General features: G+C 36.2%; 1 protein-coding gene across 2 annotated transcripts in view; it reads right to left on the reverse strand.

Moving 5' to 3' along the window:
• The window catches only part of XPR1 (xenotropic and polytropic retrovirus receptor 1), a 246,563-nt gene that overhangs the window by 38,297 nt on the left and 190,432 nt on the right, over positions 1 to 17,834 (reverse strand). The window contains exons 9-11 of one of the 2 annotated variants that reach the window (XM_003824723.4): positions 17,567 to 17,746; positions 7,856 to 8,027; positions 6,184 to 6,378 (exon numbers count right to left, since the gene is read on the reverse strand). In XM_003824723.4, coding sequence (XP_003824771.1) covers positions 6,184 to 6,378; positions 7,856 to 8,027; positions 17,567 to 17,746 — 547 coding nt within the window. The remainder of the gene's footprint in view (positions 1 to 6,183; positions 6,379 to 7,855; positions 8,028 to 17,566; positions 17,747 to 17,834) is intronic. The other variant, XM_034941805.3, reaches the window with a different exon arrangement.

The raw sequence follows: 17,834 nt of genomic DNA on the forward strand, positions 1-17,834 counted from the left end.
GAATGAAAAACAATTAGTGTTTCTATTATAGCATAAGAAGACTAAAATGTGGACATTTTGGCATAACAGTCTATTATTCAGGGTAGACAGAGGGTAATAAACTGGTCATACCCCAGGGAGGAAGCACTTCAGGACTATGTGTGCTCACTCAAACAATGATAGGCACTGAAGGCCCTGAGCTACTACTGAGGAATCCTCATTAGGGCGCACAGCAGCCCTTAGAGAAAGTTAAACAAGAAGGGATCTAGAAAGATCTGGGCATTGGAAAACAACCACACAGACATAAATGAACTCTTAATTGTGCCGAGAATACCTCTTTGTTCCAAGTATTTTATAAAGTCTAGTAGCAAATGCTTTTTAGCAAACACTAACAAAAAGTCTAAAGTAAAATACAAAATCAAAGAGTAACAAAGAGCTAACTAAATCACTAAAAATTTACAAATATTTTAAATGAAAAATAGAAAATCTAATGAAATGCTCTCCCTCAACAACCACTTAGAAAGAACAACATAATGGCCTTTTCTATTATTGTACCTCCCACAGGCTTTTCTTTGCCAAAGCCAAGAAACCTCAAGGACACACAAAAACCATTTAAAACACGTTTGTGCCTCCTCCAATCCCAATTCCAACAAAACACTTGTAGGCCTATTGCCTTCAAATTTAGCCATGTAATGAAATGTGAATTCTTAAAATATGGAGACTGGCTACTAGCTAAATTCCTTTGTTTCTAAAATCAATGATAGAAAAAATATACTGAAATATTTCAAACGTGTTTTCCTTTTTAATATAAGTGAGTGCTAGCTGCAATATTATCATCCTTAATTTCCCTCAAATGGGCTGCCTAAACCTCCAACCTCCTCCCTTACTTTCCAAAAAATGATTCTAGACACACAGTTAACTCTTACATCTCAATTTTTACAAATCATGCAGCAAAACATGAGACACTCTGAAACAATCTTGAAAATGCCCCTAATATAATGCTGTTGCTATGGTAACTCTTGCAGGCTAGTTCTTTGAAAAGACTCAGATCTCTGAATCCAAACAAGGTTACCTCACTGTCTTTTACTCCTTGCCCCTCTAAAATTTATCCTTTGTAACAGTACACATACATTTCATAGAAAAGTATCTACCCAATTAATCATACTGAATCTTTTCTTTTGGCTTAATGATTATTTCTAAAGTCCATGTTTTCTAGTGCCTTTTCTCTTGGAATATTATCCAAGAAAATAACAGAAATCAAATTCCACTTATTTGATGTTTTTATTTTTCCCATTTCCCATGTTCTTTAACAAATTCTACTTCTGATCAATATTCAATGTCAAATTTTCTGTCAATGGTTCCTCTGAGTTGTCTTTTCAATCTTTTTCCCTCGATTTTAAGCTTTTTGGTTAAAAATTTTAGTGATATGAATATTTAACATGTAGCAACTATGAGTTTTTTTTATTTACCAATATGATTAAGATATATAACCAATGGTCCATCTAAAAAGTGTTTTTGTTTCTGGTTTTTAAAAAACTTTGACAGTGAGTACTGAATAGAGTTCGGTGAGTAAGTAGCTATGTTACTTGGGCAAAAAGCCAAACACATTTCTAATCGATACTTGCCCTGTGCAAGTCCCCTGGCCAAGACAATCATTAAGGGTTTCTCTTTAAAAGGCTGTAAAGGAAGACACACATATAGCAGCTCTAGTCAGCAAAGAAAATATTTCATTTTATCATAAATTCCCTTTACGTAGCATGTTAAGAGTCTAAGGGGATTTCATGTGCACTCTATTATTTACTCCTTAAAACAAATCTGTGAAACAAACAGAATAGGTACCATTATCTCCACTTTAAAGATGTCGCTTTGTCTGAAAAAAAAATAAAAATCCCTAGGCTGAAGAATAGAACTGAGAACTACTACACCTCCACCACTCACAAATTACATGGCCTTGAGCAAGGCACATAACAGGGTAACTAGAATCCTCCTTAACTTAATATAAACAATAGGATACAGCTTAGATGTTACCTCCAGAAGTCTTCCTCCCATCCTGAGGCCTAGGAGACTGAGTTAGAGACCTGTGCTGGGGGTTCTTTTGGTACCCTGCTTATCTCTTTATACTCTATTTTTATGCCTTTAAAAAAAAACTGTGGTAAAAACAAATAAAATTTACCATTTTAGCCATGTCTAAAACAGTACACTTAACAATAGTATTAAGAACCAATTAATGCCTTTTTACTTTGTCTATTCCCCCACTAGATTATAAATTATTAAGGGCAAGAATTGTGTTGTGTTTTGTTGCTATTTTTTTTAGTGCTTAGCACGGCATGCTACATAAAATATTCTTAGTAAGTACTTGCTGAATGTATGCCTGCTCTGCCTCCCTGTCTACCTACCTACCTGGTCATGCATCTAACTCAGAACTAGAATGAAGGAACGAGGTGCTTACACATGGACATATATACATATATATATATTTCAATTTTTTCCTCTCTGTTTTAAGTTTTTTAGTTAAAAATTTTAGTGATATGAATATTTAACATGTAACTATAAGGTTTTTTTTATTTTAGCAATATGATTAAGATATATAACCAACGGTCCATCTAAAAAATATTTTTGTTTCTGGTTTTTAAAAAACTTTTACTGTGGGCAAAAAATTTTGTCCAGTTTTTATATATACACACACACACACACACACACACACACACACACACACACACACAAATATGTTAACCTGAAGTCAAAATTTTTTCCACTTGTCTGACTGATTTCCCAATTAGGGTATGAAGAGGATCAGAGTATGCCACCCCAAATATGCCACTTTGGCATAAGGATTATTTTGAGCTGAAGGTAACTAAGAAACCCTCAGATGAAGGGAAATATATCTGCCCTCCCTCTTTTTGTCTAAAAGCAGGGCATAAATTCCTTTTGTAAATGTAATATAAATTTCCATTTCTAAAGGTGACGCTGTCACTCCCATACTAGGAAGAGGAGGGCAACACTTCTTTACCAGAGATGACGCTTATCAATGGAGAAGACACCAACTTTGGTATGCATAACAAACCTTACTAAATAATCCTTTTCTTTCATTAGAATCCCCATATATTTACCTTTTCACAATTTACCATCCAGAAGCCCAACCCCCTGCCTTTGTCTAAACTTACTTTTTCACAATTTATCATTCTTTGTAAAAATGGTATATAAGCCCCCCTCCAACCCCTAGTCTAAACACTTCTTTTGGGTCTTCCTTTCTATGAAGACCTCTGTGTACATAACAAACCGTTTCTTTTATTAATCTATCTGTTGTCAATTTCATTTGCAGGCCCCAATTACTTAAGAGGGTAGAGGAGTAAGTTTTTCCTCACCTACAGGTATATTGCAGATATTTTCCATAGCTCAGATGAGTGTAATCTGAAGTTCCAGATTTTTTGCAAAAGCACATTTAAAGAATATGATAAAATTACTTCATCATAAAATATTGCACTGGTAAATGTGTACTGAAATTAACAATATTTTTATTTTCCTAACAATTATTTGCATATGTTGCATTAGACAAAGAGCTTCTAAAATTAATAATCATACAATGGTCTACTGTCTAGGTTAGAAAGTTAATGACTCCAATGGCTGGTTATCAAATCCTTTTTCATTCAGTTCATGTTCAATTATTTGCTTTATTTATTTTCAACTCTTTGCTTTCAACCAAGAAAATTTCATTACTAAAAATATTTATTGATGACAGATCACTATACAATTTTTTGAACAAATAACTCAGAATTGGGTAAATAACCCATAAATAACTCACTGAACTCATAAAACTGTGGGATACTGCAACAACGAAACTCCTATTCTCATCTGCATAGCCACAAGATTTCTGAGTTTACTTATATAAAAACTGAAAAAGGAAATAGTAATAACATAAATTTATCTCATTAAGAAATGTTTATCTGCAACAATTACTTATAAAAATTAAATGTGTAATACATTTGTAATGTTGCTTTGATCAACTGTAGGTAATAATCAGGGTAATGGTAATTACAACCCAGAACAGAAAACAAATTAATCTCTTAGTGACAGAAATAATTTAATTTCAATTTACATGTTTATGTAGCAGACAAGTCATTAAAACAAAAATATATTACATTAAAATAAAGATACATTATAGTTCAACAGCAAAGAGATGGAAATTTTCTGACTATTGCACAATAGAAATATTTAGCAGTTTTATTTTAAAATGTGAACATTTAAAGTACACTTAAACGGTATCTTTTGTAATTATTTAAACTTAAGATGAAAAATTTCAGTTGTAAACTTAAAAATGTCCGAAAGGTAATACGGTTTATAAAATTCTTTCAAGAAGTACGTGAGTAAGAAATGTCTTAAGCCCACAATACTATCTAAACTGTTACTTTTTTAGTTTTTTAGATTTGTTTTAGATTTGGACTGTTCACAGATTTGAGGAATTTGGATTTTCAGCTTTTTACTGAATGCTATCAGTATACAGTTGACCCTTGAACAATATGGGTTTGAACTTCATAGGTCCACTTAACATATGAATTTTCTTCTGCCTCTACTAACCATGAAATAGCAAGACCAACCCCTCCTCTTCCTCCTCCTCCTCAGCCTACACAATGTGAAGATGACATAGATGACCTTCATGATAATCCACTTCCACTTAATGAACAGGAAAGATATTTTCTCTTCCTTATGATGTTCTTAATAAGATTTTATTTTCTCTAGCTTACTTGATTATAAGAGTACAGTATATATAATACATATGACATACCAAATATGTGTTAATAGACCATTTACTTTATCAGTACGGCTTCCAGTCAATGGTAACTATTAGTAGTGCTTTTGGGAGTTAAAAGTTATCTGTGGATTTTCAACTGTGTGCGAGGTTGGTGCCCCTAATCTCCAAGCTGTTCAGGCGTCAACTGCAGTTAAAGGTATATTATGTTCTAAAATATTCGACCAAAAAACAGTACTCATTTTTACCTGGGATGGAAGTAAAGGGTTCTTTATAACTTAGTAAATGGAGTCATAAATATCATGTATTAAATCAGTTGCCCAATTTATAAATTCTCTAGTAACAACCTCCTGAATTATGATATATGCCTGGACTTAACAACAGCATTCCACAGTATGAGTTAAAATTATGGGAACTTTGGGGATGTGTTTCCTTCACTGACATACTTAAATTATATCATTTAACAAGAATGCCTACATGGTGGTAAAATTATTGGCTATATTTATCAATCCTACTCCAACCACAGAATCTACTGCAAAAAGTGGAATTATATTATAAATATCATCTGCTGCATCAAATCTCAAGGTTTATTGAAGCAATGTTCTGATCTTTTATGACCGTTAGACACACTTTAGATTAACAGCAATTTTGTAGCACTGGCCAAAGCTCCTAAAATATAGTCTCTCAATTAAGAAAAAAAAAAATCACTGAAAAAAAATTTTGCAAAGTATTTAAAAATAACTATTAATTTCAATTAGTAACATCTCTTTACAACCTACAGATGAGAAAGTGCAGCATCTAAGGTGTTGGTTGATGTTGACTTAAAAAGACAAAGATGTAATGCATTTTACTAAAAGGAAGTGAGATTGTTGACTGACAGTTCTTGGAAAAAGGTTAAAAATTCAAAAGGAGTGGCTGCATGTGGCTCAGAACTTAAAAGCCTTTTCTCTTCTCAACAGAAGACAGTCTCAAGTAATAATAGGTTGCCATGGAGATGAGAAACTAGAGGAATCAGAGAACTCAATTTGCAGTTAAATGGGCTGGAAACAATTCTTACTACTTGGTGAAGGAAAGCGATTAAAAATATACTTGATTGCCACAGGGAATTTTTTTTCACCAAGACATTTCCCAACCTCATTAATGAACAAGGAAGTCTAAAAACAAATGGAAACCCAAGATATCCATAGATTGAACCCATTAAACATAATTCAGAATTTTAAACATTATCACAAATTATTATTCTGGGTGACTGTGCTTCTTTTCAATGGTACTTTATCAGTAGATACTGGAATGAGACTAAAACTGCATTCAAGAACAAACTGATATAACTGAAGGAACTGAAATTTCAGTGGAAAAAAAAGAGCATGACAAATGGAAAAGTAGCCAGAGTAAGAAATAGAGTCAGGTAGTAAAAATCCAGGTTTAAAAAAATCTCTTCATAGTCAATCACAGAATACCTTTGTGAGTGCTGTAAAGGGCTGCAAACGTCACCATGAAGAAAGTTGTGGAGTATTTGCCAGCATTAACTAAGTGAGGAAAGGCCCTTTTTGTGTCTCGATATCGGCGCAGGCACTGGATGAAGCGAAGCCAAGCAGGAATGCACTGAACAATGGCCCGCACACCATATGTATATTTGTGGCAAATTCCTGATTCTGTGAAGATTTCAAAGAAGAAAAATTACCATTGAAAAAAAGTAACTTGTTCACATCATTTAGCCATATAGCGTAGCTAATACCAAGTCTAAAAAAGCAAAAAACCTTCAGAATCACTTTCTTCTTTGCAACTATTATATTCTCAAGCTTTTCTTTTTTTTTTTTTTGAGACTGAGTCTCGCTCTGTGGTCCAGGCTGGAGTGCAGTGGCACAATCTCAGCTCACTGCAACCTCTGCCTCCCGGTTCCAGGGATTCTCTCATCTCAGCCTTTTGAGTAGCTGGGATTACAGGTGCATACCACCACACCCAGCTAATTTTGTATTTTTAGTAGACATGGGGTTTCGCCATGTTGCCCAGGCTGTTCTCAAACTTCTGACCTCAAGTTATCTGCCCACCTCAGCCTCCTACACTGCTAGGATTACAGGTGTGAGCCACTGCGCCCAGTCTATTCTCAAGCTTTTTAGTGATAGATAAGTCAAGGAGAGAAGGTAAAATATGTTGTGGGGGAACTAGTGGGGAAATTTGCTCTCTCAGATTTATGGATATCTGTCCAGGAATCACTTTCTTTGGAGTGTGATAAAACTGTAAGAAAATTAGAAGATGAGTATACTAATAGAAGGAGGAAAAAACGGGTTGGCTCTGTAATTTGAAACATCTGGAAAAGCTACAAGTATCACCAGTGATTCTAGACAATTTTGTGAATTCCAAACCACCACAACACAAGACACCCAAGAGCACATTCTCTTGTACACCCACCTCCCCTCTTTTTTTAAACCAAGAACAAACTGTGTGTTTAAATAAGAATGGAGTTGGTAAATCAACTTTTCCTTGAATTCTGAAATTCAGAATTGAGTGTGATCAACCTACAACAGAACTGTGATCCACTGGCAATCAATAAGAATGTGTCAGCATCGGCTTCATCAACTTTCGTTAGTCACATGTTACATATTCTATCTAAATGAGATCTTTGTCATGAAGGCAAAATTCCTTAATAACTTGAACTGCTGGCATAAATAAGGGGGGGGTGCGAAAACGGCCAGAAGAAAAATAACATCCCAAGTAAGAATTAAAAAGCAATCTGTAGTTACTCTCAAAGCACTTGATCTATTTCTAAATAATTAGTATTTCTGATCACTGGTATCTATGTTACATTATACAGCAATAGTGAGACAACAAATTGCTGGCATGAAAGCACTTGCAATATAACTACCAATGTGCTAGAAGAAAGTTTTAGAATTCTTTAAGTGTAAGTTGTAAATATCTTGGCAAATGGACAGACAAAATCCTAATGCATAATTTAAAAGCCAAATTATACCAGATAAGGAGACTGCTAACAGAATGCCAAGTACATTAAATTAAGTTTATAATATTATTGGGTAAGTTTTCATCATGACCTTAACTTTCTCATTTATCCTTCCCAATATATCTTGGTTTACACCAGCGATTTAGTAGTATAGATGCAAATTCATACCCTACCTTCTGAATTATTTGGCAACAGGCCCTTACTTTCATCCCATTTGAGCTCCAAACTGTAGAAGCAGATCATATATTCCAGGTCCATCAGTATCACTGACAGGCTGTTCAGCTGATCCGCCAGCCAGAAATCAGCAAAGCCTACCTTATGGAAGGGGGCTGTAAATACTCGAAACTGAGAGAAAGAAAAAAAAAAATCAGAAAAAATAGAAACAAGAAAAGTCGTATTAAACGTCTCCATTTCATGTCTGACCATTCAGCATGATTACTTTAGTTGATAAAATGGAAACCAAAGAACCAATCATAAATACAGAGACCTGGCAACAGTGGCTAGGTTGAGAATTAGCAGTGAAAGGAATGAGCTGAATGGATAACTAAGAAAGGAAGTAAAGGAGGAAAAAAAGCAGGAATAACTATAGTTAGAAAACAGCATGGATGCTGCTAATTCTTTGCAAAAATCCAAATATTGTTAAGGGATCAGGGAGATGCCACTACCCCCTGATTTTTCATCTAAAAATATACATGTTTATGTAAACAAATCTTTCCATATTCATAGTGACTTTTCAAGTATTTGAGCCTAAAGATTTTGATCTCACATTTTTATACCTAAATTGTTCACAATTATTACATACATGTCAGCCATTAACTAAAGTTGTACTTTAAAAATTTATTACAGGGCTGGGTGTGGTGACTCACACCTGTAATCCCAGCACTTTGGGAGGCCAAGGTGGGTGGATCATGAGGTCAGGAGTTCGAGACCAGCCTGGCCAACATGGTGAAACCGTCTCTATTAAAATACAAAAAATTAGCCGGGCATGGTAGTGGCCACCTGTAGTCCCAGCTACTTGGGAGGCTGAGACAAGAGAATTGCCTGAACCTGGGAGGCAGAGGTTGCACTGAGCCGAGATCATGCCACTGCACTCCAGCCTGGGGACAGAGCAAGGCTCCATCTCAAAAAAAAAAAAAAAAAATTATTACAATATGTACATTTCTAGTCAAACACTTGTGACTTTTGCTTTAATTCTATGAACGTTCCTACTCCTTGATATTTGTATTCTTTTTTTCTCTAGAGTGGAGGTGTAATTATATGGTATTTCTGAACTGAAATACAGATAAATGATTCTAAAATTCACAGTTAAGGAGAATAATGTTTCTTTGATCATAAAGAACTGATTAGTAATTCTTGTCTATATTTTCGAGATAGCATATGACAAATGTTTATAATTCATCTAAAAAAGATGGGAACAGATTAAAGACTGTACTGTTTTGGATTTGGAGAGAAATATTTTAATTTTTAAATGCAGTTAAAAATTATAATGTATTCATATTTGTACTTTCTGTTGAAATGCATGCCTGAAGAATTGTTTAGCTTTTGTGTTTATTCTTGATGAAAAGCTTTGTTCTTGTTTTTAAGTTTGCACTCAAATCTTAAGAAATAAATTCACCCCTTTACCATTATGTAATGCCCTTCTTTGTCTCTTTTGATCTTTGTTGGTCTGAAGTCTGTTTTATCAGAGACTAGGATTGCAACCCCTGTTTTTTTTTTTTTTTTTTTTTTTTTTTTGCTTTACATTTGCTTGGTAAATCTTCTTCCAGCCCTTTATTTTGAGCCTATGTGTGTCTTTGCATGTGAGATGGGTCTCTTGAAAACAGCACACCAATGGGTCTTGACTCTTTATCCAATTTGCCAGTTTATGTCTTTTAATTAGGGCATTTAGCCTGTTCACATTTAAGGTTAATATTGTTATGTGTGAATTTGATGCTGTCATTATGACACTAGCTAGTTATTTTGCCCATTAATTGATGCAGTTTCTTCATAATTGTCGATGGTCTTTACATTTTGGTATGTTTTTGCAGTGGCTGGTACCAGTTGTTTCTTTCCATGTTTAGTGCTTCCAATAACAGACAAACAGAGAGCCAAATCATGAGTGAACTCCCACTCACAATTGCTACAAAGAGAATAAAATACCTAGGAATACAACTTACAAGGGATGTGAAGGACCTCTTCAAAGAGAACTACGAACCGCTGCTCAAGGAAATGAGAGGATACAAACAAATGGGAAAACACTCATGCTCATGGATAGGAAGAATCAATATTGTGAAAATGCCATACTGCCCAAAGTAATTTATAGATTCAATGCTATCCCTATCAAACTGCCATTGATTTTCTTCACAGAATTATAAAAAACTACTTCAAACTTCGTATGGAACCAAAAAAGAGCCCACATAGCCAAGACAATCCTAAGCAAAAAGAACAAAGCTGGAGGCATCATGCTACCTGACTTCAAACTATACTACAAGGCTACAGTAACCAAAACAGCATGTATTGGAACAGAACAGAGGCCTCAGAAATTACACCACACCGTCCACAACCATCTGATCTTTGATGAACCTGACAAAAACAGGCAATGGGGAAAGGATTCTCTATTTAATAAATGGTGTTGGAAAAACTGGGTAGCCTATGCGGAAAGCTGAAACTGGATCCCTTCCTTACACCTTATACAAAAATTAACTCAAGATGGATTAAAGATTTAAACATAAGACCTAAAACCATAAAAACCCTAGAAGAAAATCTAGGCAATACCATTCAAGACACAGGCATGAGCAAAGACTTCATGACTGAAACACCAAAAGCAATGGCAACAAAAGCCAAAATTGACAAATGGGATCTAATTAAATTAAAGAGCTTCTGCACAGCAAAAGAAGCTATCAGCAGAGTGAACAGGCAACCTATAGAACAGGAGAAAATTTTTGCAATCTATCCATCTGATGAAGGGCTAATATCCAGAATCTACAAAGAACTTAAACAAATTTACAAGAAAAAAAAACCATCAAAAAGTGGGTGAAGGATATGAACAGACATTTCTCAAAAGAAGACATTTATGCAGCCAACACACATATGAAAGAATGCTCATCATTACTGGTCATTACTGAAATGCAAATCAAAACCACAATGAGATACCATCTCACGCCAGTTAGAATGGTGATCATTAAAAAGTCAGGAAACAACCGATGCTGGAGAGGATGTGGAGAAACACTAATGCTTTTACACTGTTGGTGGGAGTATAAATTAGTTCAACCATTGTGGAATACAGTGTGGTGATTCCTCAAGGATCTAGAACCAGAAATACCATTTGAACCAGCAATCCCACTACTGGGTATATACCCAAAGGATTATAAATCATGCTACGATAAAGACACATGCACATGTATGTTTACTGCGGCACTGTTCACAATAGCAAAGATTTGGAACCAACCCAAATGCCCAACAATGATAGACTGGATAAAGAAAATATGGCACATATACACCATGGAATACTATGCAGCCATAAAAAAGGATGAGTTCATGTCCTTTGCAGGGACATGGATGAAGCTGGAAAGCATCATTCTCAGCAAACTAACACATGAACACAAAACCAAACACCGCATGTTCTCACTCGTAAGTGGGAGTTGAGCAATGAGAACATATGGACATGGGGAGGGGAACATCACACACCGGGGCATATTGGGGGGTGTGGGGCAGGGGGAGGGATAACATTAGGAGAAATACCTAATGTAGATGATGGGCTGATGGGTGCTGCAAACCACCATGGCACATGTATACCTATGTAACAAACCTGCATGTTCTGCACATGTACCCCAGAACTTAAAGTATATATATAAAAAAAAAGAAATTCACCCATGTTATCAAAAAAAAAAAAGAAAAAGAAAAGAAAATAGAAAGCAAAGAGGTGGGAAGAGTTGAATTTGAAAGCACAGAGCAGCAAAAGATAGAAGCACTGAGAGGCTCTAAAGTTAGGAAGTTTTGCTGGAGAGGCAAGTGCTATAATTTCTAGACTGTTCTCCATCTTAGCTAACTGAATACAAAACTCTTCTTTGCTTACAGAGGATAAGTAGGAAAGGATGGTACTCCATCTGAGGCATGCCTCACTCTCTAACCAAAGCCACTTTCTTTTCACTAATGACATGGTAATGACTGTGTACATCTTGAAATTATACCACAAAAATCAGCCCTCTTCCCACTGTTCTGAACACATGATAAATGTATTAAATGTATTGGGCAGTAACTCATGCAGTGTATTTTCTTCAAGGCTTATGCAAGCATTAACTCATCTTCATAACAATTCCATGAGCTAGGAACTATTCATATCCCCATTTTACAGAAGACCGACACAGACTCTTCCTAACATATTCTGTGGAAGCCTGTTTATCACTACAAAGGGAAATCTTGGCATTGCAGAGAAGGGAAGTAGGTACCAATGCAATTACCAGAAATAGGCTCAAATTGTGCAGATTGTCTTGATAAGCGTTGTGTGAAGTGAAGATGGGATGAAGGAAGCCTTAATCCTCATCCTAAAGGACCCCTTTTAATCTTATACAGTAGGAAATGTGACTCCTGAAAGAAGAAATTCTGAGTAAGTAGAAGTTTTGAGAAAATGAATCTAATCTCTAGCTCTGGTGATCTAGTTATATTCATTTCATAGACATATTCTACTTGGGAATCTGTAACTCTCTTCTCAGACTTGGCCGGATCTGTCTTCTCTTTCTCTAAATATTTATTTTTATTACGTCAGGGAGATAAATGGTCACATTATGACTCAATCCTGGATGTCAACTACCTATGACGGGTACTTTCTTGGAGCTTTGGAAGCTAGACCAGGTGTCTGTGGGACATCATACAGGCTTTGAGACATTATTTTCTGGTGCTGATATACTTTCATTCCATGGCTCAGTCTCTTAACCACTCTCATAATCTTTCCATGAGTCCAACAAACGAGAGAGACAATCTATACCATTTGCAACCATAAGCGCCCGATAAAGCAAACTTTTTGTGAGGAAGAGGGGGACTGTAGGATGGTAGTCATCTATGCACGAAGAAGTTCTGGCACCAGTTTTTGTAATATTTTAAGAAACTCTGGGGTGCAGAATGGACTTAAAGGATTCAAAGTGACAGAAATATAGAATAATTTAGGATATAACACCAAAAGATCAGGAAGTCTAAATCCATCTCTAATCATGAACTATTATGAAACTGGTAGCCTAGGACAAATTTCTTTATAACTGACATGAGACAGACTATCATTACTCTCATACTCTGCCAACCCCATCCTCAAAACCTGGCTAATTCAGAAAATCTCCATAAGAGCAGAAGAGGGAGATAATGCATTAAATAAGGAAAAAAGGGATGGTGGGATGGGACTGAAAAAGGATAGGAGTGACATGAAAATTTAAAAAAAAAACTGGGAAGAAGGGAAAATTTACAAAAAGAGAAAATGAAAAAAGGAAGAAAGAAGGGAGTAGTAAATGTTATATAATACAACCAATGAAGGGAAGAATATAATTACAGTCATTCATGTATTTAACAAAGACTTATCAAGTATTTATTAAATGTCAGGCACTGCGGCTTACAGGCCTTAATGATCCACAGTCTAGTTGGGCAAATAAATACATAAAGGTATAATTAAAGCACCATATTATAGAGATACACACAAAATACCCTGGAAATACAGAGAAAAGAAGAAGTCACTCTGTCAGAGGCCGGGTGAGAGGGAGAGCATAAACATCATACTCAACTCACTGACATTTACACACAGTCAAATTCATTCTAGATTTATCTGATATCGCCTTCTGAGAGAGAATTCTGTAACTCACTCCTCCTTCTCTTCTTAATCTGGATAAGGCCTTTCAACTTCTCCACTTCTACCCTGTGATTTTGATTAAAGTGACAATTCCTAGAGTAACAGTATTATGAAAGCCAGAGACAATTCTGGATAGCTGATATTTTACCACCTACACAAAAAAGCCACTAAGTTATTACAAAGAACATGTTAACATCCTCTTTTAAGTTAATACTGATAAACAGCTAAGAAGATGAAGTTTTAATTTCTACTTTTCATGGAGTGCAGTGGTACAATTTCAGCTCATTGCAACCTCAACCTGCTGGACTCAAGCGATCCTCCTCCCTCAGCCTCCCAAGTAACTGGGGCTACAGATGCGTGCCACCATGCCCCACTAATTTTTCATTTTTTGTAGAGAAAGGGTTTTGCCACGTTGCCCAGGCTGGTCTCGAACTCCTGGGCTTAAGCGATCCTCCCACCTCCCCCTCTCAAAGTGCTAGGATTACAGGCATGAGCTACTGTGCCTGGCCTCAAATTTGATTTTTATATTCTACTAGTTTGATCCACTAGATCAAAGTTAAACATCTAACATAAGTGACTAATAGGGCTAAGTGTTAAATGTTAGTGTTTAAGAGTACAGATTATAAACGACTGCCTGGGTTCATAACTCATCTTCATCACTTCACCGGCTATGTGACCTTAGGCAAGTTAATTAACTTCTCTGAATGTAGGTTTCTTCATTTATAAAATAGGGATTAATAGCAGCTCCAACTTGTGGGTTATTTTTAAAATTAAAATACATAAAGTAGTTACTAAATGACAACACCTCTCTATTCTTATAATAGAAATGTGTAAAATTTTTACTATAGAACTAAAGAGACTGTTGGTAAAAACTGATGTCTAAATTATATAACAAAGGACTATAATTTAAAATTTTTAATTAGCTTACTTTTAATATAGTGAGTTAAAATTTATATTTTTGTTTAGAAAATCTGAGGCACTGTTTATGCTACCTAATTAGATTTCTGATTGAGGTAAATATAGATTTAAGGAGAGAAAGTATAACCTAATGGATGTAAATAATCTATACTAATTTGACATACAATATTCATATCAAAATAAATCAATTTCTTATAAATTTTTTTAGCTTTGTTTTTAGGAGCATAGCACATATCAATTCCATAGATTCCAATATAAATATGGATATAAATGGCACCCAGTGCCTACCATTATGACCTATGTGCTTTTCTCACTAAAAATTAAAGAAAAGGATGGGCGTGGTGGCTCACACTTGTAATCCCAGCACTTTGGGAGGCAAGGCAGGCAGCTGACTTGAGCCCAGGAATTCGAGACCAGCTGGGCAACATGGCAAAACCCCATCTCTACCAAAAATACAAAAAATTGGCCAGGCACGTTGGCACACACCTGTGGTCCTAACTATTGGAGAGGTTGAGGTGGGAGGATCACTTGAACCTGGGAGGTGGAGGTTGCAGTGAGCTGAGATCACGCCACTGCACTTCAGCCTGGGCAATAGAGCCAGACCCTGTCTCAAAAAAAAAAAAATTAAAGAAAAAAAGAAAGAAATGTACTTTTACTTTAGGATGAAGCTTTTAAAAAGCAGTATCAGAAAAACATAACTAGAGTGGACACATTCTTGTTAATTCACTAGGAATCAGTCTAAGGGTAAGTTTTCCCAGTGAGATTTAAATTAAAATAAGTCAGCAGGTCAATTAATACTAAAATTATCTACAAAAGGTAACATTGTTGTGTTTATAACAGTTACTACAAAAACAACAAACCACAAATATAGAAGGAAATTATTCCTTCTATATTTCAGTGTATCTGATAGTACATTTTATTATTCTATTACTGCTTATACCATTGTCAACCTATTCCATCAACAAGTCCTCATTTATTAGCAAAAACACAGCAGATGCACAAATAAATATCTACTCAATGGGCAATCATTCTGCTAATAGGAGTAACTAGTCATGCATGAATCACAGCTTGCTATTTAAACAAAGGATACACTGGGGAAATGCTCACTTAGCACACAATGTACACAACTATATTATCCTGTTACTGTAATTATGTAATCATAGTAAAACTTGAGTTTTCTGAATCTTCCAAAGTCTCATTTAAAAATAATTTTATGGCCAGGCACAGTGGCTCATGCCTGTAATCCCAGCACTTTGGGAGGCCAAGGCGGGAGGAACACTTGAAGCCAGGAGGTTTGAGACAAGCCTGGGCAACAAAGGAGACCCCCTTTTTTTTTTTTTTTTTTTGAGAAGGAGTCTCACTCTGTCGTCCAGGCTGGAGTGCAGCAGCACCATCTTGGCTCACTGCAACTTCCACTTCCTGGGTTCAAGCGATTTTCCTGCCTCAGCCTCCTGAGTAGCTGGGATTACAGGCACGTGCCACCTCACTCGGCTAATTTTTATATTTTTGGTAGAGATGGGGTTTTGCCATGTTAGCCAGGCTGGTCTTGAACTCCGGACTTCAGGTGATCCACCCACCTTGGCCTCCCAAAGTGCTGGGACAACAGGCGTGAGCCACTGCACCTGGTTCTACAGTTTTTCTTAATAGAAAGCCATATTTTGTGTCTTCAGATTAAAAAAAAAAATTGTTATGTTTGGCTAAGAACAAAAAAATCTTTGCTAACATAAGGGGCATACAAAAGAAAAACAATAGGAACTGCAGTTTTCAAGGAAGTATACTTATAAAGTGAAAAAGAGGTGAGAAAATAGAGCAATTCTGAAAGTTTTTATAAAGATTGGTCAATTTAATCACTAATCTTTATTGTTAGCTGTAATTCATAACCTAAGAAATAATCATATGAAAGTTTTCTCAATTGATTTACTTTCTTTGTTTCTTTCTTTGTTTTTTCCTTTAGAGACAGGGTCTCAGTCTGTTGCCCAGGCTGGGAGTGTAGCGGCACTAACATGGTTCACTGCAGCTTTGACGTTCCTGGCTCAAGCAATCCTCTCACCTGAGCGTCACAAGTATCTGGGACTACAGGTGTGCACCATCACACCCAGCTAATTTTTTAATTTTTGTAAACAGGGTTTACACCATGTTGCCCAGGCTGGTCTGAAACTCCTGGGCTCAAGGGATCCACTCACCTCAGCCTCCCGAATACTGGGATTATAGGCATGAGCGACTGTACCTGGCCTCAAATGATTTTCAAAAAGAGCTGGCTCAATTTACAAGTAAACAGAAGTCCCCTTCCGGAGTTATCTTTACAGAAGAAAGCTTTACAGTTTTGCAGGAAATTTTATTTCACTGCTGAGGCTAAATGATTTTGAGATCATTAAGAGACAGGTAAAGTGGAAGAAAAAAAGAACTTATTATAAACAAGAATCAAAGTCAATTTTTCTTTTTCTTTTTTTTGAGATGGAGTTTTGCTCTTGTTGCCCAGGCTGGAATGCAATGGCACAATCGCGGCTCACTGCAACTTCCACCTCTGGGGTTCTAGCGATTCTCCTGCCTCAGCCTCCCTAGTAGCTAGGATTACAGGCATGGGCCACCACCCCCAGCTAATTTTGTATTTTTAGTAGAGACGGGGTTTCACCATGTTGGTCAGGCTGGTCTCAAACTCCTGACCTCAGATGATCCACCCGCCTTGGCTTCCTAAAGTGCTAGGATTACAGGCGTGAGCCACCGCGCCCAGCCCAAAGTCAATTTTTCAAATTAAACTTGATAATCTGGTAAGATATTCCTACTGCTTTTAGAGAACAAATCTTTCCTAAAATAAAATGTTCGGTTGATACTCACATCAACTTAACAGGAAAATAATTCTTTTACCACATTTTTTTTGGGGAAGGAAACTTACAAAGTTCTACATCTTATCACAGCTAGTTAAACGAAGTAAAAAATGTTTATAATTTACAAAATCATCTCAATATTTGGCCACCTGATACTCGATCTCAGGAGGAAAATACACGTGAGTGCTTTTTCCCAGGGCCTCCACTCACATAAACTATAATGTGAACCATGGCCTCTGCAGTTGTACAACCTAGCAGCCTTGGTTTTATCTTAGAGGAAGTCAATAACCAATATGCCACTCTAAAAGTGGTACACAAGTTTCTGGACTTACCAGCAGTTTAAGCAGCCAAAACCGGGATTTATAGTAGAAAGTTTTGGTGGGGTTGATAAGGAAGAAAACCATAAATCCATAAAGGGCAAGTGGATACACATATGTGGGGATGACACTAATTGGAGCAAAGAAGCATGCCAGAAGGCTCAGGCACCACAATATCCCGAGGAATCCAGCAATCTAGTAAAGGATGGGGAAGACAGAAAGATAGAGAAAAATTGTTATTTTTACTTTTACCATTACTTAAAATATCTTTAATAAAACAAAA

The sequence above is a fragment of the Pan paniscus genome, chromosome 1, assembly GCF_029289425.2.
Source record: "Pan paniscus chromosome 1, NHGRI_mPanPan1-v2.0_pri, whole genome shotgun sequence".
NCBI classification, from domain to species: domain Eukaryota; kingdom Metazoa; phylum Chordata; class Mammalia; order Primates; family Hominidae; genus Pan; species Pan paniscus.